This window comes from Microcaecilia unicolor, chromosome 6, assembly GCF_901765095.1.
Source record: "Microcaecilia unicolor chromosome 6, aMicUni1.1, whole genome shotgun sequence".
NCBI lineage: Eukaryota > Metazoa > Chordata > Amphibia > Gymnophiona > Siphonopidae > Microcaecilia > Microcaecilia unicolor.
In genome coordinates this window covers 324,221,885-324,248,108 of record NC_044036.1, presented here as the reverse complement: position 1 = coordinate 324,248,108, position 26,224 = coordinate 324,221,885, and the positions used below count along the sequence as shown (strand labels likewise).

At 40.2% G+C, this 26,224-nt stretch overlaps 1 protein-coding gene across 1 annotated transcript in view; it reads right to left on the bottom strand.

Annotated features, from left to right (window-relative positions):
- Nucleotides 1-26,224, bottom strand: part of STXBP4 (syntaxin binding protein 4) — a 192,091-nt gene that overhangs the window by 54,250 nt on the left and 111,617 nt on the right. Inside the window, 1 exon segment of the mRNA XM_030206863.1 lies at nt 14,426-14,559. Coding sequence (XP_030062723.1) covers nt 14,426-14,559 — 134 coding nt within the window.

Sequence of the window (26,224 nt, the reverse complement as noted above, 5' to 3'; positions counted from 1 at the left end):
CTAGCTAGTGTGGGACCTATAAAATGAAAAAAAAAATCCAAAAAACAACAAAAAACAAACCAACCAAAAAAACTATTTTTGAACCACATTAAAAATGGGCTTAGCGTGCATTTCTGGAAACTTCTGAAACAGAGCAAGTACAAGAAGCTACTTTGATAGCAACTGTTGTTTTAATTCTCGATAAGCAATGGCCTTTTCATTTATTTTTTAAGAACAGGGATAAATTATTCCTGGGACTAAAAATTAATATGTTTCCTGAGATTTCAAAAGAGACTTGGAAAAGGCGCAAACAATTTCTGTTACTGAAACCTGCTGTTCGCCAAATGGGAGGTGTTTTTTTATTTAAGGTTTCCTTGTAAATGCATTATTCACTTGAATTCAAGTAAATATGTTTTCTGGGATCCTCCCAAATTAACAACTTTCATATCTTCTAAGAGAACTGAAGGAGTTTAAATTTAATTATATTATTTCTCTTATATAGGTGCTGACTAACTTTTTTGTTCTAATTTTCCTTGTAATTCTCCTGATTTTTGTATCTTGGATCCATATAATAGTGGACTTGAGTGTTATAATGTACCTATATTAAATTGCTTGCTTAGATAATTTAATTTGTAAATAACACTTTCCGAATCAAGTGTATCACCTTGAAAAAGTTTGTAAAAAATCTTGTTAAAATAAAAATTTTAAAAAAAATGGGCTTAGCGTGCAGGAAAGTCCCATGTTAAAACGCACTAAACCCATTTCAAGGATCTCTAAGGGCGTCTTTTACTAAAGCTTAGCACAAGTTATCTGCAGCAGGGCCCCATTTTATTCTTATGGGCCCTGCTGCAGATAACTCAAGCTAAGCTTTAGTAAAAGACCCCCCTAAATTTGTACCTGAGGCAAAGGAAGCGTAAATGACTTGCCCAAGATCACAAGGAGCTGCAGTGGGATTTAAACCAGGCTCCCCCTGGTTCTCAGTCTGTTACTCTAACCATTAGGTTACTCCTCTGCTTGGCTGAGATATTGCTCTTTTGATTTAGATATAAAGCCATTTTGTATACCATTCTGCAACATTCTTGCAGATGTGTGAAAAATATGGGAACCGTTGAAAGATTTTTTTAAAAGGAAACTTGTAAGTACACTGGTTAATGCGTAATGAGTGATATTACCAAGAATGTGTGTTGTGTACTTTTGAATAAGTGCCCACCATAGACGTCTATGGTTTTGCAGCAGTCATGAATAATTTAGAGTCTTTCCACAGGCTTTAAGTGTTCATGGACTCCCAGGGTGGTTGTGCTTAACAGCGAGATGGAACTATGTTAACAGCACTGAGCTAATGAGTGGCCTGAAGAATACTGTATGACTTATTTATCACAGCTCAAGAAAACCTATTTTTGAAGTGAGGACTGTCTTCCTTCCACTCTCAAATTTTCTAATAAGAACCTATAAATTGGAACTGTAGCTAGTATTATTTAAAAAATGTATGCAATTCATAGATAAATAAAAAATGATAACCAACATTTGAGCAATTCTGTGCATTATTACATTTATTACCAGCAAAAAAAGTTTAAACAGTTGAGGAACACCATTTCAAACCTATTTTGTAATGTTAAAAAAACAATTTTAGTAACTGCAGACGATTTGGATTTGTTTGCATATTTATTTATTACATTTGTACCCCGCACTTTCCCACACATTGCAGGCTCAATGCGGCTTACATATTATATACAGGTACTTATTTGTACCTGGGGCAATGGAGGGTTAAGTGACTTGCCCAGAGTCACAAGGAGCTGCCTGTGCCTGAAGTGGGAATTGAACTCAGATCCTCAGTTCCCCAGGACCAGAGTCCACCACCCTAACCACTAGGCCACTCCTCCACTTACATAGTAAATAATTATAATTACAATCACAAAGTCTTTAAAGAGAATACTGTAAATGTAGTAAGAGTGGGGTTTTGAGAAATAAGTGAATTGAGCATGTCGGGACAAACAGAGGTAGGATAAGCAAAAGGAAAAGGGATTGGGAGGGGTGAAGAGATGGAGGATGGCGAGGAAAAGGGCAAAAGAATGGATGGGAAAAGATAAGGGGATAGGAGATTGGGAAATATAGTCTAAGGTATAATGATCATCAGGACTGAAATTAGGAGGAAGAATTTAAAGTTAAGTAGGGTCAGGCGGGTAAACTGTCTTGAAGAGATGGGTCTTCGGCATTTTCCTGAAGGGTAGAAACATCCATACAGATTTCTGCATATACCAGTCTAACGAGTAACCCAGAGGCCTCTTTATCAAAAGGTGTTAAAAACCACAAATTAATGCATTTGTTTCATGCAAACATTAAGGCTCCCTTTTACTAAGGTGCGCTCACGTTTTTAGGGCGCACTAAAAACTTGAGCGCGCCTTAGCAAAAGGGGGCCTAAGGCCCTTACTTATAATTATGTATGCGCTGACGCTGTTGTACACTGCCCAGAGCTGTAGATAGAGTGTAATCACAAATGTTTCAAATAAATAATTTAATAAATATTATTTGTGATTTACATGTGTGAATACCTGCATTTACACACTAATTTATGTTTATTAAAACCTTGGCATACCACCTTTCTGTAAGGCAATCAAGGTGGTTTATATAAAATTAAAAAAGAAAATGGGGAAGAAAGAGTTAAACCAGTGGCAGAGCTCCAGAAACTGTAGATCCCAAAATTATCCTACCAAGGGCTATCGTTCAAATGTTGATTAAAAAAATAAATAAATAAAAAAAAAGAGAGAGATTTGAGACCATTCTTGCATATTGCACACACTCACAAAATCCGATTTTAGAAAGCCATATATACTTGTATACCTATACTAAATGTAGACTGCAAGGGGGAAGAGGGAGGGGAGGGTGCTGGGCGGGACTTGAGCTGAACTAAAATCTACATGCCTTTTTCAGAAAGGGAATGCACACGTATATCTCAATACAACAATATCAGGATGTACTCCCTTGCCAACCTTTAACAGGAGGGATTAAATGAGTTCTTCCTTTCATTTCCTGGTACCTATTTTCCCCTCCAATGTGAAAATAAATAAGGACTGAGGCCTCTGTTCTTAATTAGCAGCATGCATACATGGAAGTTTGTAAAATGGCAGGCGTACACGTGTAAGTGGACGAATAACCTAATGGTCAGAGAGTAGGATGAGAATCTGGGGATCCCGGTTCAAATCCCACTGTGGCTATGCTGGTATTCAGTTAAGGAAAGAAAGCACATACTTTCCTCTACAGAACATGTGCCAAATAAGTGCTCTCTAGGCGCCTATATATATATGCTCATAGAATTATCCCCTATTACATTAGCAGTTGATGCACATTAGTGACACCTGAGTTAATTGCAAGGTTGGGAGGCGGGGCTAGTGGTTGGGAGGTGGGGCTAGCGCTGGGTAGACTTCTACAGTCTGTGCCCTGAAAATTACAGATACAAATCAAGGTCAGGTATAAATATAAAGCAGCACATACGAGTTTATCTTGTTGGGCAGACTGGATAGACCATACATCTTTCTCTGCTGTCATCTACTATGTTATGTTAATACTCCTGCGACCTAATATGAATTTCCACAGTAGGAAACTTATTTAGTAAGCCATGTTAACTGTTAACACAACAGTTGATGCAAGTACTGTGCCAACAGTTAAAATGATACTTTCACAGTTAGCATGTGCTAATTTCCAAATTAACTACCTAACACGGAATGGGGGGGGGGGGGGGGGGCAAGCAAGTAGAGGAGTGGCTTAGTGGCTAGAGCACTGTCTTGACATTCAGAGGTGGCCAGTTCAAATCCCACTGCTGCTGCTTCTGATGTTGGGCAAGACACTTAACCCTCCATTCCCTCAGGAACAAACTTAGATTGTAAGCCTTCAATGAACAGAGAAATATCCAGTGTACTTGAATGTAACTCACCTTGACCTACTACTGAAAAAGTGTGAGCAAAATCCAAATAAATAAATACACAGAGTTAACATGGAAGTAGTTTCCCCATGCTGTTAACACGGCAGATAACACAGCACAATTAGCACAAAACCAGCAGGTATAGGTAATTGCATGGTGTGTTATGTGCCATCCAGGTAAGGCATGGCATAGAATGTTCCCAGCAGTTAACATGAAGGCTCTGCGGTTACTGTACATTCATTTTAATCATTAACCCATGGAAACCGCAAAATCTTACTGCACTTTAGTAAACAGGGCCCTAGATAGTTAACACAACATTTAATGTGTGCTGTTAATAAAGGACATTAACAGCTTTGTTTTTTGTTTTAGTTGAGCATTAACAGGTAACATGTATCAAATTCTACATTAAGAGGGCAATTCTAGTAACACAGTAAATGTTGGCAGATACGCGGTCCATCCAGTCTGTCCAACAAGGTGGCTAGGGCTGAATCTGGCAGAAAAGGAGGGAAAAACAAAGTTCCCTTAAAAAAAACAAAAAAACAAAAAACAACAACCTTCACTATTGACAGGAATAAAGGCTTACCTCAGAGGCAAAAATTCAGATATACCTACCACCACAGAAGAGAAGAACCCCACAGAGGAGACAAGTTACTCCATGCCACAATCAACCTGCTAGAAAGACAGCCAGGGGAGGGGAGGGAACCAGGGTCACTGGATATCATCCTAGCTGGCAGATGAGGAACTCAGGACCAATGAGTATCATCTAAAACTAGCCCCAACACAGCTACCAGCACACTCCCGGCTCCACTGTCACCAGAAAAATCTGGGACAGGAGCTACCAGCCAGCAATTTAGAGCAGCTGCACGATCCGTCCACCATCCGCTAGGAGACAAATACTGAATATTCCAGGCTGCATGATACCCTTAAGGGACAGTTTACTTGGAACTATTTTCTCTGTCTCCTTCCGCTGGTAGATGGACACAACCCATTAGTCTGGACTGGTCTGGTACAGATGACAAGGAAAGGCCTTGCTAAAAACTAAGTACACCACAACCAGCACTCTCCCTTGATTCAACTCTCTGGTCACCCAGTCAAAAAAAATTAATCAGATTTGTATGACAAGACCTGCTTTTAGTAAAACCATGCTGCTTTGGGTCTTCCAATCCACTGGATTCCAGAAACCTCACTATTCTCTGTTTTAGAAGTGTTCTCATCAATTTACCTGCCACAGAGGTCGGACTAACCAGCTTGTAGTTCCCAGTCTCCTCCTTATGTCAACTTTTGTGGAGAGGGACCACATCCACAGTTCTCTACGATTACAGAACCACTCCTGACTTTGGAGAAGAAGTGGTCAGCCAGTGAGCTGTCAGAACTTTCCTTCAGTATCCTTGGATTTGTACCATCTGGCCCTATCGCTTTGTCCACATTGAGTTTGGCTAGCTCCTCAAAAATAAAGTCCTCTGAAAACTGATCATGGTCTACCACACTTCCATTCTACCAGAGGCTGAAGAGCAGAGTAGGGGTTTAGGAGATTTAAGAAGGCCTCTGCCCAAGGATAGCTCTGTTCAGGGCTTTAACTTTTTTACCAGGCTGATGCAGAAGAGCATACAGAAGCATCAAAAGATTGTCACAGATGCATGCTAGTCCAGAAAACAATTTCATCTATAGCCTATTTATTACCCTTAATTTATACACATTGCAGTAGACCAACACAGCGACTATATGACTTCATTTATAAGTACAAGTAAAATCCCGCATAGGTCTGATACAAGTATATAGTCCTCTAGTTTCAATCTACATTTATTCTCATGTCCTCAAATTTATAAATCTGAATCCCATTGCTACAGCTTTTACTCAATGATGCTGAAGAAGTCAACTAACCCCCACCAGCGCTCAGCGCCTCTCTGTATTTACCCTGTCAAACATAACTCTTCATCTAGGTATTAAGAATGAAGACCTATCCATCTTTGTCAGCTTTTAATAGCAGTGCTATTTTTATTGATGCATCTTTATATACAGTACACAAAATAAAGATGTTTATGTCTAATGAAGTACAATCCTCTTTGGATTAGACTGTTCTTGTTTGTAAGAAATGCTGCTGCAAGGTTTTTTTAAGTTAGCATGTCTGCATCTTTCAAGAGCAATCAGCATACCACAGCAACATTATTTACCTGCTGTAAGTTGAGCAAAAATGTAATATATTTTCTCAAGGGAATGCTACTGCATCGTTTTGTGACCTAGTTTTTACGCAAAACAGTTGCTCTCAAAAGATTATATTTCAGTTACTTTGCTTTTTGCTGAATTACAGAAAGTGTAAAAATCTAGCTATGATTTATTACATGTCTACAGTTGAACAAGTCACCGGAGAACATTTCAGGTGAACATGAATGAGGTCAATTATCACCTCTCGCATTTTGCAGCAAAATAACAGTGTGATGAGCTGCTCTCATTTGCATAGAACTTGATGTTCCATGAAGTTGATAATAAGAGATTGTTATTCTAACAGGAAGTATGTATTAGTGCTATAAAATGATGCCAAAAAAGTTTTCAAGCCATACTTTAATAAGGGGGGGCGGGGGGGAGTGGGATGTTTTGGACTATAACTTTGCTGGTTTTGCTGACTGTGTGAATTCTTGGAAAGCCTGGTGCTAACACATGGAGAGGGACCAGACTGTTGGATTTACTGTCATTCTTTTAAGAATCAAAGAGGGAATCAAATCCTGAAATGGTCTACTAGTGGAGATGGTGGACTGGGGGTCAGTATAACAAATTTTAGGCATGTCCAGGTCCGATACAGAGAGCAGTAGACAGAAGGATCAGATAAAACACATTTGAAAGGAGATTATAGAATTAGTGTTCAGCTACATATGATTGTAGTATGCTTAACTAACAAGAGTGGAAGAACCTCAACTGGATAGACTGAGTGGGTCAGTCTGGTCTTTTTCTGCCATCATTTGCTTTTGATCTGCTCTTGCTTCTACTGCCTTGGCTTTTGCAGATCTTAGCCCTCTACTGTTCCCCCCCCCCCCCCCCCATGTTACCAGGAGCTATATAGGACTCAGACAGCTCACTACCATGGCATTTATCTCTTTAGCTTATGGGACGATGGTAAATTTAATGTATTGGTAACTTTAGCACCGTTTTATCAGTGGGAGTTACAATTGGTAAGCTCCTTAATATATAGGGCTACTTTGAGTTCACATTATTAAATCCAATTAACCAATGTGCTCAAAACAGTAAACTCAGTTCGTAGGCCTTAGAGTTACTCCCTTTTTAAGTGTCCAAAGTACAGTAGTTATGAAATAGAGAAATTATGGGCTGCAGCTAATCTAGAAATAATTATAAAGACTTTCCTATATTCATGCAACCACAACTTAAAAGAATCTCCACAACCAGTTGCTTTCTTTGATCCATATACATAAAATGATGAACTAGAAATCAACAGCAGTGAAATCAGATATCCATTAATTAATTTCTTGAGTGTAACTGTGCCTGCCTCGGTCATTTGAGACACAGTGCTTAAAGGCCAAGCTATTCTTCTGCCAAAAACACACATTGCTGAGACTTTGAAATGTAGGGCAGATTACAAAATATTTTTCATTTACTTTTCGCAAGGTAAAACATGACTTGTAGAGATTAAACTGAATGTAAACAAGCGCTCTCATAATCTTGCGGAATGAATTTGGCTGGCTGGCACATAAATGTGCATGCTATACATGGAGGGGTACATTTTCAGTAAGGAGCATATCAGCAGAGGTACACTGCTCTTAAAAGGTTGCCTGGAACAGGGTAACTTTCAAACATACGCTACTCTTGTAAACTGAACTTGAAAGTTGGCTAATGATCTACAATTGTGATCTACAATAACACTGCAGTTGATAGCAGAAAAATATGGCCAAGCCCAGTGGTGTGCTGGAGCAGGCTCTCACAGGCTCTCGAGAGCCGTTTGTTAAGTTTTTAAGAATTTTGGGAGCCGGTTCTCCATGGCTACTTTAACAAATGGATCCCAAAATGTGGGCTTGGGCCCCTCCTGAATTCTCTTTTACTTTGCTAGCGAGAGAGAGCCCCCTGTTAACAATTTACCAGCACACCCCTGGCCAAGCCTATCCAATCTGCATAGTTATTCTATCCCAGAGGTTTGTAGAGTATTATTCCTTATTCATGTCAGTTTTGTCTTCCTCTTTGGTTTTCCACCACCCCTGGCAAGGGAGCATGCCAAGTTGCCACATATAAACCAACACCATCAAAGCTCCTTTCCCATATCTCACTACAAAACCCTGTAGCAATCCAAGCAGAGTAAGTGCAGTCATTGCTCGATTGCCCTGTTGCATAGGTGTTGTTGGTCCTCCTGGTTGATACCTAGCTACCATGAATTTACTAGCACCAAGTCAATTGGTTTCTGGTGATTTGTGCCCCACTGGTACCAACCTAGCTACCTCATGGTCTGTTGCCATGATTTGACTCCTCAGTCCGTTCTTATCACTGTACTCCACATGTGAACCAAACATGTCCAGATTGAGACTGTTTGCATAGTTTCAGCTGGAAATCTGATTACTGGCATACAATGACTTGTGGGTTAACCCTAGAACGCATGACGTTAAAAATATACATATTAACGTCATGGGGGCCTTTTAGGCCCCCATGCACATAATGTAGAAAAACACACTTAAATAACTTTCACAAGTTTATTTCAAAATTGCTCAATAAAATATGAATAGTGGACAACATTTTAATTATAATTTTTCACAGAAAACACCAAAAAATCTTTTTTTTCCCAAATTTCACGCAAAGACATGAAAACACACAAAAATGCATAGAAATCTATAGCAAACTAGCTGCAGCTACATTTTTATTCTAACTTTCTTTTCTATTATATTAGTCTTCCAAACAATTCTGACATGTTATTTTTTCAGAAGAGTGTTCTTTGCAAACAGTTTCCTTACAAGTGGAACAATATCGCTCAGTTTTCCTCTCTATGTTTCTTGGACACATGAAACAATGCTTTCGTTTTCTTTCTCCTGGCTCTGGAGTAATCTGAAACTGTACGCCACACCGTTTCATTGCTTCTTTAGTTTTCTTTGGCAAGCATTTCAAGTCGCTTCGCTCTATCATGTGAGGTATTACAAGTTCATGACAAAGGTCCTTCAAGAATAAGCGTCTCCTGTCCTTCCTCTGTGCATGAAATTCAGGATGAGTTTCTGTATAAATAATGAATGAATTTAGGGCTGCTACATCAAGCATATTTGAAAATAGTACTACAGGCCATCGTTTTGTTTGCCTCTTACACGAATATTCTCCCACCATCTCATCCATTTTATCTACACCTCCTTTTGTTGCATTGTAATGCAGGATGATTTCTGGTTTCAATTTTTGGTTATTGCTGTCAACACTGCAATCGTGATGCATGGTACTGAGTAAAATTACAGATTTCTCCTTCTTTGCCTTGTAAGATACCAAAGTCGCTTTGTTATTGAATCCAAAGACACTCTCATAAAGTGCTCGCTGACGATTGTGTTTGAGTGCTGCTGGAATTTCTCGTCTGTTTTGCTTTATAGTACCAACAAGTGTAATAGCTTTTGCAAGCAGAAAATTGCCTAGTTCAACATTGGTGAAATAATTGTCCATGGTGATGTTTCTACCTGAATTGAATATTGGAACAGCAAGAGTTTTGACTATTTCAGACCCCATATCCTTCTGTACTGGTGCACCAACCTCTTTGCCACAGTAGATTACGCCATTTATGCCATAATAATTTGCAGAATCACACATCCAGAAGATTTTTATACCGTACTTGGCTGGCTTGCTGGGCATGTATTGTATGAATTTGCAGCGTCCTCTGAACAGTACAAGTTGCTCATCTACAGTAACATTAGTACTAGGATTGTAAAGTTTTGTGCAATTTTTGATAAATATGTTCCAGATATAACTGATAGGGGCTAATTTGTCTGTTTCAAACCTCGCTGCACGAGTTCGCTTATCATCAAAGCGAATGATCCTTCTAATTTTCTCATATCTGCCCATTGACATTGTCGCCTTATAGTGTGGATCAGAAAGTGGGTCCAGAAATAATTCTCGTATTGGGACATCATACGATTTTTGACTCCCTGCCAGCAGGAAAAGTCCAATATATGCATAAAGTTCCTCTTTTGAGATATTTTTCCAGGACTTATTTTTTGCTGAAGCGATACGTCTTCCTTCTAGGTTTGAACATAATAGGACCTCTTCTGCAATATTGTCAGAAAAATAAGTACAGAATACATCTTTAGGGGTAAAGTAACTGGGACTTCCCACAGCTGCTTGAGCCTGTCTCACAATATTGTGTATTGGAGTACGTCCGACTAATGTAGGATTACTGTCCCAAAAAACATTCGTTTTGGATGTTCTACTTATCACTTCTTGAGGATCCACTAGATTCACTTCTTCATCATCAGAAGAATCACTGGATGAGGATGTTTGATTAGCTGGTGGCAGATATTCTTCATCAGACAAAGATAGTTCACTTTCATCATCGCTTTGAAACATAATCGCTTCAATCTCTTGGTCAGTCAGACACTTGGAGGAAGACTGTGCCATTGCTGACTAGATGTTAGAAAATGAAACAGATTTCCTCTCAACAGCTTATCTTATCACAGGTCCTTCAGCAATTAGCTCACAGTGTATACTGTCCTCAGTGTTCAGAGGACCTGAGGTGATGTCATGGCCTTATCACTCCCTCCAAAAATCACATGACATCCTCACATGTTATTATCCACACCCTGGCCCCTCCACCAGCATTACTGAGTACAAATAAAGTAACTTGAGACACAAACACTTCTGAGAACATGATAAAAACAGCGGGGGCCTAAAAGGCCCCCAATTCGTACAGATGTAGTTTTCACCAAACAAGCATTGTTACACCATAATGCCTATGAAAAAAAATTATATGAACAACTGGATATTATCAACAATGACATACTTGAGTAATACCTTGAGTTTCAAAATTCTAACTAAAGTAATTTTGCAGATAATAGCAAAAATGTAAGCATGGGGGCCTAAAAGGCCCCCAATATGCGTTCTAGGGTTAAGTAAAAAAAAAAAAAAAAAAAAAAAAGGTTATTTATTAAACTTTTAAATCCAATGTATGTTTCACAACTTCCCATGTTACAACTTTCCACAAAAAAAACTAAACAAATGACATTGCTTCTACATCTATTGTATCATGAAGATGATTGAAACAGCTTTTTTATTTTCACTATCCCTTAGTAGGTTCATTCATCACCACCCTTCTTCATTTCCCTTCATCCAAGTGTCAAATTTTGCGAAATACATGTATCCACCGGTGATTATATGACGTTATTTTATTCTCCATGCTACAGCTTGCATATTCAGTGGGTATGGATCCTTCCTCTGCAGTATTACTTCCATTCTAGCCACTGTAACATAGTAACATAGTAGATGACGGCAGAAGAAGACCTGCATGGTCCATCCAGTCTGCCCAACAAGATAAATTCATATGTGCATACCTTACCTTGATTTGTACCTGTCTTTTCAGGGTACAGACCATATAAGTCTGCCCAGCAGGATTCCCTGCCTCCCAACCACCAGTCCCGCCTCCCATCACCGGCTCTAGCACAGACCGTATAAGTCTGCCCTCCACTATCCTCGCCTCCCAACCACCAACCCCTCTTCCCGCCACCCTTTTTCGGCTAAGCTTCTGTTTAATTTACCTTTATAATCATCAATTTCCAATGACTGTACATTAAGAAGAAAGATTTTGAGGTTCTCTCTTAATAACTCTACTATCCTTCTCCAATACTCCTGGCACTGTTTGTAAATTTCACTACATATGAAAAGAGCTCCCAATCTCACCACAGCCATGTCAATAGTGTGTGGAAACTTGATTTCTTATCTTGCTCAATCACAGAGGTATCACTAACCCATTTTCTACTACTGATGCTGAAAACAGAGACCTTTGTCACTGTTTTAGAAATCTCTCTCCACTGATTCACTTCCTTCTCCTCCCATGCCTCAATGTATGCCCGATGTAGAACCTTTAGTCCCCAATAATTGCTGGCATATTTGAGAAATGAGGCCTTTGGACAATTTGTTTTATCTGCAGCCCCATTTTAGATAGGATGTAGAAGTTAGAATTGAGACATGCCTTTCAATTGAAAAGAAGCTGTGGAATGAGACGGAATAGGATGAAGGTGAAAGGGGACAGACTCAGAAGTAACCTGAGGAAATACTTCTTCACGGAAGGGTGGTAAATTCGTGGAATGGCCTCCTGGTGGAGGTGGTGAAGACGAAAACTGTAACTGAATTCAAGAAACTTTGGTACAGGTACACAGGATCTCTAGTGGAGAGGAAGGACAGTAGATAGTTTGGATAGGCAATGTGGTCTTTATCTGCCTTCATCTTTATGTTTCTATATGTTTGCACATATCCTAAGTATTAGGAAGGCGACAAAGCATTATTTTGCAAACACATGCTTAAATTACAGAGAGGGTATTTGCAAGGGGGTGTATACAGTTGCCGAGCATGGTCAGGACATGTGGGGCTCTTACTAACTCATGTAACTGACTGAATACTATAAGCTACATACGTTCCTGTTGTATTTATGTACCAATAATTATACTAGCTCTCTAGTGTAACTGTAGGCACGTAAATATTAGGCACGATAATGGATTTTGCATTCTAACACGGAACATAGGCATCTAGGTTCCATTATAACAGGCACCTACCATGTGACCATGGGGCACCTAAATGGAAGCACTGTTATAGAATTACCTAACCGTATGTAGAATAGCCCTTCCTCTTCAAATCAAAGCATTCTTACAAGGTCTCAAATAGCATTATTCGTCTCTTTTCCTCTAAAATTTGATCTCCTTCTCCTGCCAGTGCCTATAAATGCCATACACTGATCCAGGTAAAAGTTTTGAATTAAATCTAATTGGTAGAAATCTTTTTCACTGCTTCCCTCCTACCAGCCTTGCCATAGCTCTCATTCAGATTTTAACCATACAATTAAAAAAATGGGTTGTCAATCTGAGTTTGACTCATTAGGCATACCACCCAAGGTAAACCAGTTAATCTCATACCTCTTAATCCAGCCTGCTTTGTCATCATCCACTGTTTCACCTCATCTTTTGTCCTCCAGTCAAACATAACTCACAACTGAGCAGCTACCAAATATGATTTTAGACATGGACTTCCCAAACCATCCGCTTCCTTCGCTGAATATAATGTCTTTCTTGCTACCTTTTTCCTCCAAATAAATACTTTCCTTTGCAGTCCCTTTGACTGCATTGTTTGGTAGTTCTATCAGTAGAGTTATAAAGAAATATAGAAGTCCAGGTAAAACATTCATTTTCACTGATGCTATCTGTCCCAAGCATGATATGTTTAAACGTTTCCATTTATCAGAGTTATTGTTGATCGCCTTAGTCAATGGCCCATAATTTAATTTAAGGAGTTGAAACCCTCCATTGCCCCAGGGTACAAAATAAGTACCTGTATAAAATATGTAAACCGCTTTGATTGTAAGCGGTATATCAAATCCCACCCCCCAACAATCTGCCATTATGCAGACCCCACACAAAGGGGAATGATCCCCTGATTGTATTTTCCAGGTTGCCCACCCCATTCACTTATTTCACTTGATGCTTCCAACTTCCCCAAATTAATTTTTAACCTGAATCTCTACTGTAATTGTGAATTTCTTGGAGAGATGATCTGCAAATAACACTTGTCCCACTTGAAAAGCTTTAATGCAGGAATCGTGCCTCACATACGTTGCCAATGGTTCAATCATCAAGACGAATAATAATTATTTTTTATTTGTAACATTTGTACCCCGCACTATCCCACTCAATAGCAGGCTCAATGCGGCTTACATAGTAAAACGGGTTAACAAAATGATATAGAATGGTTCAAGATGGCTTACATAAAACAGGATAACAAATTGACATATAGTTATTATAATAACATGTAGTTATTATAGGGAAAATGTAGGGGATATAATAGATTTATGACATTGGGCATCCTTGTCAACTCTCATACTCCAGTCTGAAAACATCTGAATAGACTCCATTTACTGTTATTATGCTTGTGGCCCCAGATGTAGAGTCTTCACCCAAGCTGTGCATTCTTCTCCTATTCTCTCTACCTTCAGAACATGCAACATAATTGTCCCACTCTACTCAGTCAAACACATTTTCAGCATCGACCAAGATCACCATCTATTAGATACCCATTTCGGGTTAACTCTACTTTTATCTGCTTGAGAAAACAATGTTTGCCTTGATGTAACATATTTTTGATTTCTGTATATAAACGATTCCAACTATAAACCTGGCTAGATGAAGACCCCTTTTTCTCAATGAGTTACAAGCAAAAGGAGTAAGTGTGAAGAAACATTCATCAGCCTACTTAAAGATATTTAGAATTATCCTACAAACTCCCATATCCATGACCACACTTCAGACTTCCACTTCACGTATGCGCAAGTTAATTAAAAAAAAAGAAAAGAAAAAAATCTGGATGAGAACTTACAATCTACTTCCAAAATGGACCGGACTGATTTTGCAAGGTCTTTTGCTTCTGCTGAAAGAGCTGCTGTTATGTTCCGATCATTCCTTCCCAGTCCAGTGAGGAGAGATTGAGAAGAAAACATGGACCTTCTGTCACTGAAAGAAAAGTAAAAGAAGCTGTCTCCTTTTCTTCAGTTCAATATTAATAAATATACAACGTTCTGAATGGAAAATGTAAAAATGACATTTGTGATTCATGGTAAAAGAAGTCTTTAGATTTTACAGTTGCATTTTTGAACAATTTTGGAGACTTGTCTAATTCATGGAACTTTGCAAAAAAACAAAATCTGGTAGAACCTTTCAATCAAGTACACTTCAATCTGACTTTAAGAAAACATTTAGGGCCCTGTTTAATAAGCTGCACTAAAGGTGCACTAGTGTTTTTAGCATGCGCTAATGATTAGCATACACTAAATGCTAGAGACACCAATAGGAATATATAGGTGTCTCTAGCGTTTAGCATGTGCTAAAAACGCTAGCGCACCTTAATAAACAGGGTTCTTAGGATTTCCATAAAAATGTACAAACAACTAAGATACTTTGCAGTGGTTATCTCACTGTCAAATAAAAATGCACAGTCTTCATTAGAATCACTATGGTTTGCTGTTGTTTGTCCTAAGCAGTTACTACTTTGCGAAGTCTACTAGATATATTGGAGCCGATATTCAGCTGGTGGAAAGCAGCCTGCATAAGTACCGAGGTCGGCACTGATACTGGATATTCAATGCCAGGCCACTTCCTGTGACTGGCATTGAATAGAAAGGGGCATAACCAGCAGAAGAAAGGAGGTGTTGATGCCTCTGTACAAGTTGTTGGTGAGGCCCCACTTGGAGTATTACATTCAGTTTTGGAGGCCGTATCTTACTAAAGATGTAAAAAGACTTAAAGCAATTCAAAGAAAAGTGACAAAAATGGTATGGGTTGATGACCTGAACATGCAAATCCTGGAAGAAAGGCAAACCAGGGGTAATATGATACAGATGTTCAAGTATTTGAAAAGTATTAATCCACAAACAAGCTTTTTACAGAGACAGGAAGGTGGTACATCTAGAGGACATGAATTGAGGGTGAAGGGGTGCTGACTCAGGTATAATGTCAGGAAGTATTTTTTCACTGAGAGGGTGGTATATACCTGGAATGCCTCCTATGGGAGGTGGTGGTGATGAAAATAACAAAAATTTAAAAATGTGTGGGATAAACACAAAGGAATCCTGTTTAGAAGGAATGGATCGAAAGAAGCTTAGCGGAGATTAGGTGGCAACATCAGTAATTGGGAAGCAAAGCCAGTACTGGGCAGACTTTTACGGTCTGGGCCTTGATTGTGGCTGAATAGATTTGGATGGGCTGGTGTGGAGCTTTTCAGGGGCTTCGATGACAACTTTAGAACACGGGCAGACTTCTATAGTCTGTGCCCTGAAAATGGCAAGGACATATCAAGATCAGGTATACAAATGAAGTATCACATCATATCTTTTATAATGAGTTTATCTTTTTGGGCAGATTGGATGGACCATACAGGTCTTATCTGCTGTCATCTACTATGTTACTATTAGCTTTTAGCTTTCAAACCCTTGACCACTCACCAGGTTAGATTCCTCACTTTTGCCATTTCCTCTGGTATGTTAACTGCTACAGATTTTCAAAGGCAAAACATATACTTTCCCTTCTAGCCAACTTGTAATATCACTTTCTGACACCACAAAGTTTAGCCGAAGGACCTAGTCTCTTTAATGTCCTTCGGCTAAACTTTGTGGTATCTTGCTGATTACTCTCCTTCCTGCACAGTGTTTATCACTGCTCTCTGTAGCTTACCATTCAACCAGTTTATCTATTTATGAAATTTACAAACCACCTTCCCAAGCCAACCATGGTCTGTCCAAGGAGTTATGCGAAAAAAAAAAAAGGAAAAGAAAAGAAAATATTTTTTATGTGCCCTTTTTATAAACACACTCAACTTCAGCACTCTTCTGTGTAACGTTTCATCCATCTGATTACAAGTTTCTTGTGCTGGTGTTGAGTTCTAATCCAACCCATTATAATCACACACAAAATAATACGGAGTGATAATGACCAGGTTCTCTACTTTAATTCAATGAAACAACTTCAAAGTAGGTACTTTAGGTTTGCAACATGACCTTCTGCGGAGCTGAATTAAAATGTAGTCAGATGGAGAGAAAAAGAGATGAACAGACAGCATGTAGATGGTTGTTATGGAAACCATATAATTTATTTTGAATGTTTTGCTTGTTTGGCATCTGAATGAAAATTACATCAAAATTAAAAATTGGGAGGAAGCGGGAATACAAACGATAAAAATAGAAAACTTAATAAAATATAAATCAACTGGCATACTAATGTACTTGAAAATGATGAACAGAATTCATTTTAAAGCGTCCCTCAAGAAGTAAAAAAAAAAAAAAAAAAAACTGGCACAGGTAAGCTGTATGCCACAGCTATCCTCAAATTCAAGACTCATTTTCCAGTTTTTATGACTTGCCTATGATTTACTGAATCACTATCCTTGACATGAGTCTCAACTTACTTCTGCAGACAAGGAACACCTATTTGAAAGCAGCTCTAGTGCTGTAAACTTCTTTATAGAGAATTCATAGCTGGAAAATAAGGTGAGATGGTACTAAGAACTGACAATACAGCGCTGAAATACTCTCAAGTTTCCCTAGCATTTTAGGGGCTGTTCTAAAACACATGAAGAAATGGACATTTATTGCACTGGTTACTTGAAGCAGGAGCATCCACTTTAGAAATAAACATGTTTAAAATATCAGTGGGTCAAACCGGTTTAAGGTATGAAATACCAACCTAAACTGTTTATGTTGCAGAACATAAACGTTTATTATAGCCACTTTATAAACAAACACTTATTTTTCCTAAAGCTGTCACGGAGTTGTGTATTCCTTGACAGTTTCACTATCAGGGAGTCATCAACTGCTGTAGGATTAAGGGGGCAAACTCCCTCAAACCCAACAACGCTGCTCTACAGGAGCACTTTATTGAAGTCTAGACATCCAGGGTAGCAAGCGTAAATGTCAGTGTTGATCTTTTAGAAATGTGCATTCCCCTTCCAAAATGGGGAATACACAGTTATATTTAGGCCCACTCTAGGCCCATCCAAACACACCCAGAATATGCTCACTTGCCAGATGCAACTTTTTCACTTTTAAAACATAGTAACATAGTAGATGACGGCAGAAAAAGACCTGCACGGTCCATCCAGTCTGCCCAACAAGATAAACTCATATGTGCTACTTTTTGTGTATACCTTACCTTGAGATTTGTACCTGTCCTTTTCAGGGAACAGACCGTATAAGTCTGCCCAGCACTATCCCCGCCTCCTAACCACCAGTCCCGCCTCCCACCATCGGCTCTGGCACAGACCGTATGCCTAGCACCATCCCCGCCTCCCGCCACCGGCTCTGCCACCCAATCTCGGCTAAGCTCCTTAGGATCCATTCCTTCTGAACAGGATTCCTTTATGTTTATCCCACGCATGTTTGAATTCCTTTACCGTTTTTATTTCCACCACCTCCCGCGGGAGGGCATTCCAAGCATCCACTACTCTCTCCGTGAAAAAATACTTCCTGACATTTTTCTTGAGTCTGCACCCCTTCAATCTCATTTCATGTCCTCTTGTTCTACCGCCTTCGCATCTCCGGAAAAGGTTCGTTTGTGGATTAATACTTTTCAATATTTGAACGTCTGTATCATATCACCCCTGTTTCTCCTTTCCTCCAGGGTATACATGTTCAGGTCAGCAAGTCTCTCCTCATACGTCTTGTAACGCAAATCCCATACCATTCTCGTAGCTTTTCTTTGCACTGCTTCAATTCTTTTTACATTCTTAGCAAGATACGGCCTCCAAAACTGAACACAATACTCTAGGTGGGGCCTCACCAACGATTTATACAGGGGCATCAACACCCCCTTTCTTCTGCTGGTCACACCTCTCTCTATACAGCCTAACAACCTTCTAGCTACGGCCACCACCTTGTCACACTGTTTCGTCGCCTTCAAATCCTCAGATACTATCACCCCAAGATCCCTCTCCCCGTCCGTACCTATCAGACTCTCCCTGCCTAACACATAAGTCTCTCGTGGGTTTCTACTCCCTAAATGCATCACTTTGCATTTCTTCGCATTGAATTTTAATCGCCAAACCTTAGACCATTCTTCTAGCTTCCGTAGTTCCTTTTTCGTGTTTTCCACTCCCTCCGGGATGTCCACTCTGTTACAGGTCTTAGTATCATCCGCAAATAGGCAAACTTTACCTTCTAACACTTCGGCAATGTCACTCACAAATATATTGAACAGAATTGGCCCCAGCACCGATCCTTGAGGCACTCCACTACTCACCTTTCTCTCCTCCGAGCGAATTCCATTCACCACCACCCTCTGGCGTCTGTCCGTCAACCAGTTCCTAATCCAGTTCACCACTTTGGGTCCTATCTTCAGCCCATCCAGTTTATTTAAGAGCCTCCTGTGGGGAACCGTGTCAAAAGCTTTGCTGAAATCTAAGGAGATTACGTCTATAGCTTGTCCCTGATTCAATTCTCCTGTCATCCAATCAAAGAACTCAATGAGATTCATTTGGCACGATTTCCCTTTGGTAAAACCATGTTGTCTTGGATCTTACAACTTATTGGCTTCTAGGAAATTCACTATCCTTTCCTTCAGCATTGCTTCCATCACTTTTCCAATAACCGAAGTGTACATCTTGGCTTTGTAGAATCTGGAATTAGGGAGAAACTAATCAAGATGCAGTAATAGGCAAGCTTTTACTGCATCTTGATTTACCACGGGAGCCTCCAATGTGTGGTACAACAGTGTGCTGACTGCCATGTGTAAATGAATAACGCTGCTTGCGAGCCACCCCGCAAAGCAGCGTTCAGGCCCGACCATCGGGCAACTGTGGCCCGATGCTCCTGGCAATGACTTCCAGGGGTAACTCTCCAATCTCAACTCTCCCCGCACAATCCTGATCCGCTCCCTACAAGGTATAAGGAAACCTGAAACCTAGTAACAGTAGCACAAGACTACCACTAGGGGTGCCATTTTGGGAGATGCCACCGGAAGGGCAGGAATGACTGAGGATCAATCCTGCTCACAGACCACTTTATCATCAGAGAATAAGGTATGATCATCAAGGTGGGTCTCTTGATCAGGCGGGAGAGGGGCTAAATACTGAAATGTTGATACAGTACACTTTTAAAATATAATGTACCAGTGAGAGAGTATATAAGATAAGTTAAATTTGTTTGAAAACTGTAGTTTCTGGCAACTGCACAGTAAAGAAAATGAGAAGAGTAATTACAAGTAAGCTTCCCAGGCTCCTTTCATAGCACACACACACACAAAAATATCCACATAAACCCATATTTCTTGGCTGTGAGAGCACTATAAATAATGTTTCACTTATTTTGGGACCCTGCAGATCCATTTTACACTTGTCAATGAAAGCATAGAGCTGACAAGGTTCCCTACAGAGAATTCAATGCTGCATTCTTTCCCTTTAGTTTTACTAATAATTTGGTGCTTCTGAAAGGAGACAAGTCTGGAAAGTGAAAATTCTATTAAGACTATAACACCATGGAGCAACAGCATCAGGAACTAACCTCAAAGTGCCCTAGCAATCTTGACCCAAACTCTAGGAAGTGTGAGGGCAGCTTAGATTCCATATCCATGTAATCTCAGCATCTTCCACAGCTATACTGCTGCTTTGTAATATCAACTCCTACCTACAGGGAACGCTAGCGGGAACTATAAACTCATTTTACATAAACCACTGAATAGCTATAAGATGGGAAGAGCTTTTGGCCACTATTGATTTGTAACATATTTTAAATGGTGGCCTATGGAAGAAACAGGATATCCAAATGGTAACCACTCTTCTTAGCAGGGCTCCACAGACTACATAGTTTCTCCAGTTACTATTTTTCTTACCATGGCTTAGCATGAGTCTAGCATAGTGGGAAGCCTTGGACTTAGCCCTCTGACAGGTCACTTGGCATCTGATCCTATCAATTGCTTTGTGACAAACTGTCTCAACAGTGCAGCTAGTTCACATATGCAATCAACACTAGACATCTGCAATCAGTTCTACAGGCTACAATTCTAACCCAGTTAGATTACTGCAATATTGTACTGCTAGGTTTGCCTGACTTCAGACTGTATAAAACTCTGCACCTAAATTGATTTTAGGAGGCAAATCCACAGATCATGCCACCCCATTTTCTTTTATCTAAAACTGCACTGGTTCTCTAAAAAAGCAAGGATTGATTTCATACTCCTGACTATTGTTTTTAAAATTATATCGCAGTACCTGCTACAGGTAAGTATCTTTGCTTTCTCCGAGGACATGCAGGGGAATCCCTAGCACCACAACAAACATTGGTTAACTGAGCCTCGCAAAGTGAAGTCATAACGCAGATTAACCTGAAACTATATACAATCTGAAAGACAGCGCAGCCTGGAACAGAATAAAATGGGCCTAGGAGGATGGAGTTGGATTCTAGACCCCAAACAAATTCTGCAACACTGTCTGCTCGAACTGGCTGTCGTGTCAGACATGCTGCTCAAGGCAGTAGTGTGATGTGAATGTTTGGACTGAAGACCATGTCACAGACTCCCCAGGAAGAGACATATAGTCCAGGACCTCGAGCACCTTGGCCCTGGGCTCGTCCTCCACTTCTAAAGGAAATGGATGGATGGAATGGCGTCAGCCATTTCCTTTACTAAAGGTGGAAATGAAAGGCTCTGCGGGGGAGACTTTCTCTGTTCAGGTGGAGGGGAGGGTTCAGAGGGTATCCCATAGGACTCATCTGAGGAGAAGTACCTGGGATCTTCCTCTGACTCCCATGAGCGCTCCTCATCCGGTGTCAGACAAAACCTATGGGAGGGTCAAAACTGAGCCTGCCTCGATGGAGAGGAGCTATGTCCTTGAGAATGGCGTTGAGGAGTCTGTTCCTGTCTCGACTCCGGCGAAGCTTCCTCCAACGACATTGAGGGGGGTCCCGGCTTGGGTGGCAGTCAACACTGTGGCCACACATAGTACTGTTGTTGGAGACCACACCACATGCCGAGGGCCAGGTGAGGCCGCAACGGGAGGCAGGGTAGGCGCAGCACACCCGGTGTCGATGCACACAGTTTCATCAAGCAGCTCAGGAAGCAAGGCCCAGATGCGGTCATCGAGGGCCAACACTGGGAAAAGCTGGGGCTCCGGTTGAGAGATAGGTTGCAGGACTGTCGGGGTCGATACTGGAGCTAGCTGGTGGCTGCTGGTAGAAGAGCGCATCGGTACATCCAGTATGGAGGGAGAGCAGTTTTCCCAGCACAAATGCTTCTCGGGTGCCGAATCCCTCAACGCCCAGAACTCCTGGCACCATGCGTTGAGGAGGATTGATGACGATGCTTCTTGAGCTTAGCCCAAAGCTTACAGATGAGGACAATGTTGAATCCTTACATCGCCCCAGGGTCCGGTCCGACAATGGACGGTCCCAGGGGCTCTGCACAGCAGTAGGCCTTGAGACAGGTGGAGACCAACTCGATGCACTACTGCTCCCAGTTGTCTGCAGGTCTAGCAGCAGCCATGCTTATCAATGCTCCTGACATCAGTGTGATGCTCGACGTCAACGCCTCCGACCTCAATGTCGAGGAAATGGACTTGGCTCCAAAATGTTTCTCGCGTTGAGCCTTTCTGGAAAGTCAGGTCCTTTTCTTCATACGAAGACAAAGGATGCAGTTTGTATAGCTATGGTCAGGCCCTAAACTGAGACACCGAGAACGGGTGTCTGTTCCAGAGACTGTTGAATTGCACTGGGTACAGAACTTGAAGTAACTGGGAACTTTAGTGGACATGGACGGGAAAACTTTGTTGGCTAAATTAAAGGGAGCGATGGTGCCTAAAGAAGGGGCGAGGCACCCGAAAAAAAATAGGGAGTGAACCTGGCCGAGGCCAAGGCCTGAAAGCAGCTTTGTGATGATGAAAAATAAGAAAGCTTAAAATTTGACAAAAAAAACCTAATAAAGGAAAGGGAAAACAAAGTTCTGCGAACAGAAGCATCACTGAAAAGGAGAAGAAAATCACGTCAAAAGGCACAAAGGAAGCTCTTGAACTGAGCAAAGTATGGAGACGGTGAAAAAGTACACCCAGGGTGTGTGTGTGTGTGGGGTTATAGCAGCAAGTTTCGTGGTTTGATTTTTCTTAATTTAAGTGATACACCTCTTCTTGCTGTGCACTAGTGTGCAACAGCACACTCTTAAAAAAAAAATCAAGCTCATGAAATACAAAAATGAAAATAATTTTTTCTCTAACAATATATTTTTAAATCTAGTAGAAATGCAGATTTGGAATGGTTTGCATGTCATGCTGAACTCAACAAAAAATGATGATGGAGCTGTGGCAGGATTTCACGTAAATGAGAAAGAAAAAGGAATATGAACTGCATTTTTCAGTGGAAGGTATATAAAAAGAAATCCAACATAAAATGGTACTGACAATATGTGAAATATATTTGTTTAAATATTCACCTGATAAAGCTCTCCCTGATTTCGCCCATGACCTGTTATAACAATAATAGTCATGAAAAACATTTACTACATAACGTACGACAAAGAAACATTACCAATAAGAGAATTCAGCTTACGTTGCAGGACACTGAGTATATCAACAATTAAACATATACAAACGGATGTGGGATCATCTAAATCATTAAAAATTATAACCAAAACATCAGTATAATGATCTACTAACTTCCAGAAATACACTTGCGATGGATATTCATTCAAAGGATGGAAAAGCCTCAAAGAGCTCCAGATCAACCGATCTATAGAGCTTGAAACAATCAAAAAGATCTGCTCTTCATCATCGGCTTAAAAACCTTCCTGGTCCATTTTTCCACATATTAGAATTTTTAAAATATATCTTCTGTCTGCTGTTATATAACTGATGGATCACACAGTCTATGGGCATCCAGTGCTCAAAAGTTAGAATCCACTTCATGAGCCACCACTCTTGTAATGCCTCAATTCCCCAGACCAACGACGGCCAGCGTTTCGCTTAGCTCCGTCACGTTAAGCTGCTTCAGGGTCTCAGCAAGCGGTGTTCATGCTGAACAGCAGTTGAAAGCAGAGATGCTGTCGGCATGAACCCTGCTTGCTGAGACTTCGAAGCAGTATAGCACGAGGGAGCTACATGAAACGCTGGCTATTGTTGGTCTGGGGAATTAAGAAATTACAAGAGTGGTGTCTGTTGAAGTGGATTGAGTTAAGTACTGTTTCTAACTTTTGAGCACTGGATGCTGTTTTATGCTGGGAATACTAACAAGTATACAATGTGTTGCACATAGACGGTGTGATCCAGCAGTTATGTAGCAGCAGACAAAAGATATATTAAAAAGTTCTATAAAATTCTAATATGTGGAAAAATGGACCAGGAAGGTTTTTAAGCCGATGATGAAGAGCTGATCTTTTTGATTGTTTCAAGCTCTATAGATCAGTTGATCTGAATCTCTTTTAGGTTTTTCCGTCCTTTAAATGAATATCCATTGCAATTGTATTTCTGGAAATTAGCAGGTCATTATATTGATGTTGTGGTAATCAACAATTAAAACCATAAAAATGTGCTGCAGAGGGCTCAGTTATTACTGATGCTTTGTTTTTGGAAGCTATTTGCATGGATAAATTGTTTTTGCTATGCAAAAGACAGGCATTCTCAGGGGCAGGGATAAGGCTACAAAACAAACAATTTTGTATTTTCAAAAATAATGCGCCGTTTTACTGAGAAAAATACCCATAGAAAAAAAAAAGAGATAAGAGTCTCTGTGGTTACGTTTTCCATATGCAGTTTTTAAAGTGAAAATTCACCATACTTTCGCCTTGAAAACTGTGCACAATCCATGGGTAGAAAGTACCCACAGTCATTCTTGCAATGCAGACAGTTCCCTCTTTAAAGGATTCTAAGTCTGGATTATGAGCAGTACAGTACGTAAAGTCAAATTAATATTTTAAAATTTTAAGCGAGTCTTGGATTCACATCTTTAAGGCCAGCAAACAAATATAAGGTGATAACTTTGTGCTAGATGGGGGTCAATATTTAGCCCACAGCGATCTTTAAGCCGCTGACAGTCATATGCTGAATTAAGCCCAGATATTCAATACCAGGTAACGTTTGGGCTCGGCATTAAATATATGAATCAATGCGGCTACCCAGAAGACACCCTAGCACCGGTCAATATTCAGACAGGTGTCTTAGGTAACTCAGCAGGTAAAATTAGTATAGCCTTTTTGCTGTACTAGCTTTAACTGCTTACTTAATATAAGCGCTGCCATACTGGGACAGATCGAAGGTCCATCAAGCCCAGTAACCTCATTAGCAGACTGAATACTGTCATTAACTGGTTAAATCCCAGCTCCGCTCCAATTCCACACCTACACAGCTGGACACAGTGATGCTGAATATCTCCCGTCAGTTGTTTCAGTATGGTTTAACTGGACAGGAGCTTCTCCTGCTTGTTTAAACCCTTTGAATATTGGGCCCAGCAAACTTAACTCCTGAAAGTTGTTCAAGAAATGTATTAAAACTCCCTTCCTAGATTCTAAACAGAATGAGCATCTTCAAACAATGTACAAATTAGACAAGGAAAGAGACTAGGGCTAGAACACAGGAAGAAAATCTGTTTACTAAGTGGAGGTGTATTAGAAACTTGAGACTCTATTCCTATTGGCATATCCACTGAGCTGTAAAACAAGTTTGCATGTTAATATGCATCCCACTGTTAAATATGTTTAATTACGCTATGAAACAGGTTGAGATATCAGCAGGGTGTATTTTTACAATTAATGCTATTTCTGCAAGTCTTGGCAAGGACCCTGTAGGAGAAAAGAATGAATGGGGAGTAAGTCAGTTTCAGGGGTCAGCAGGAAAAATGCAAAAGGATGAAGCTGTTTCCATCTATGTCTCAAGAATTTTATTTAGGGAAATCTACAATGAAATGCGAGACATTTGACGGACTAGTTTGGTTCACCTTCCAGGGATGTTTTTTTGGCAATAATAATAATAATAAAAAAAGATTAAATCTGAACTACTACATATATACATTTATCAGCGGCAAAATAAATAATATGCCAGTTTTTAATTCATGGTACAAAGTTTGAACTAGATTATACAATAAACAGTATTTCTCTTACAAATGAAAATCTTTTTTTGTCCCATTCTATAAAGTAAGCAAAGCCAAACACTTGAGGACCCTTTTATCAAACGATGGTAAAAGGTGGCCCGTGGTGGCATCAGTGCATGAAATCGCCATGCACTGAGGGCGCCTTTTACCGCTGCAGATAAAAGCGTTTGTTTGTTTTAATTATTTATTTTTTTTTAAATAAAAAGAGGCAGTAAATGGCTGTGCACTAATTTAAAAATTTCCGTGCGACCATTTACTGCTGGGGCCCTTTAGGAGACAGTGAGGGCTCCTATAGTAACCCGGTGGCAATTACTGCTGGACATGTCCACTCCCCGCTCGCTGGTGCTAGAAAATAGAAAAAATAAATTTTAGCGCCGGAAATGGCACCCAGAACTACAGCCAGGCTTCTGGGAAAGCCTGGCGGTAAGGCCAATTTGCTGCATGCAAATCCAGCAGTAGCCCTACCACCGGGTGATAAAGGGGCCCCTAGGTCAGCTAACCAAGCTACACGTTTACCTCAATCATCTATGTAAATTCTAAAATCAAACAGGCTCACAGACTAATCAAAA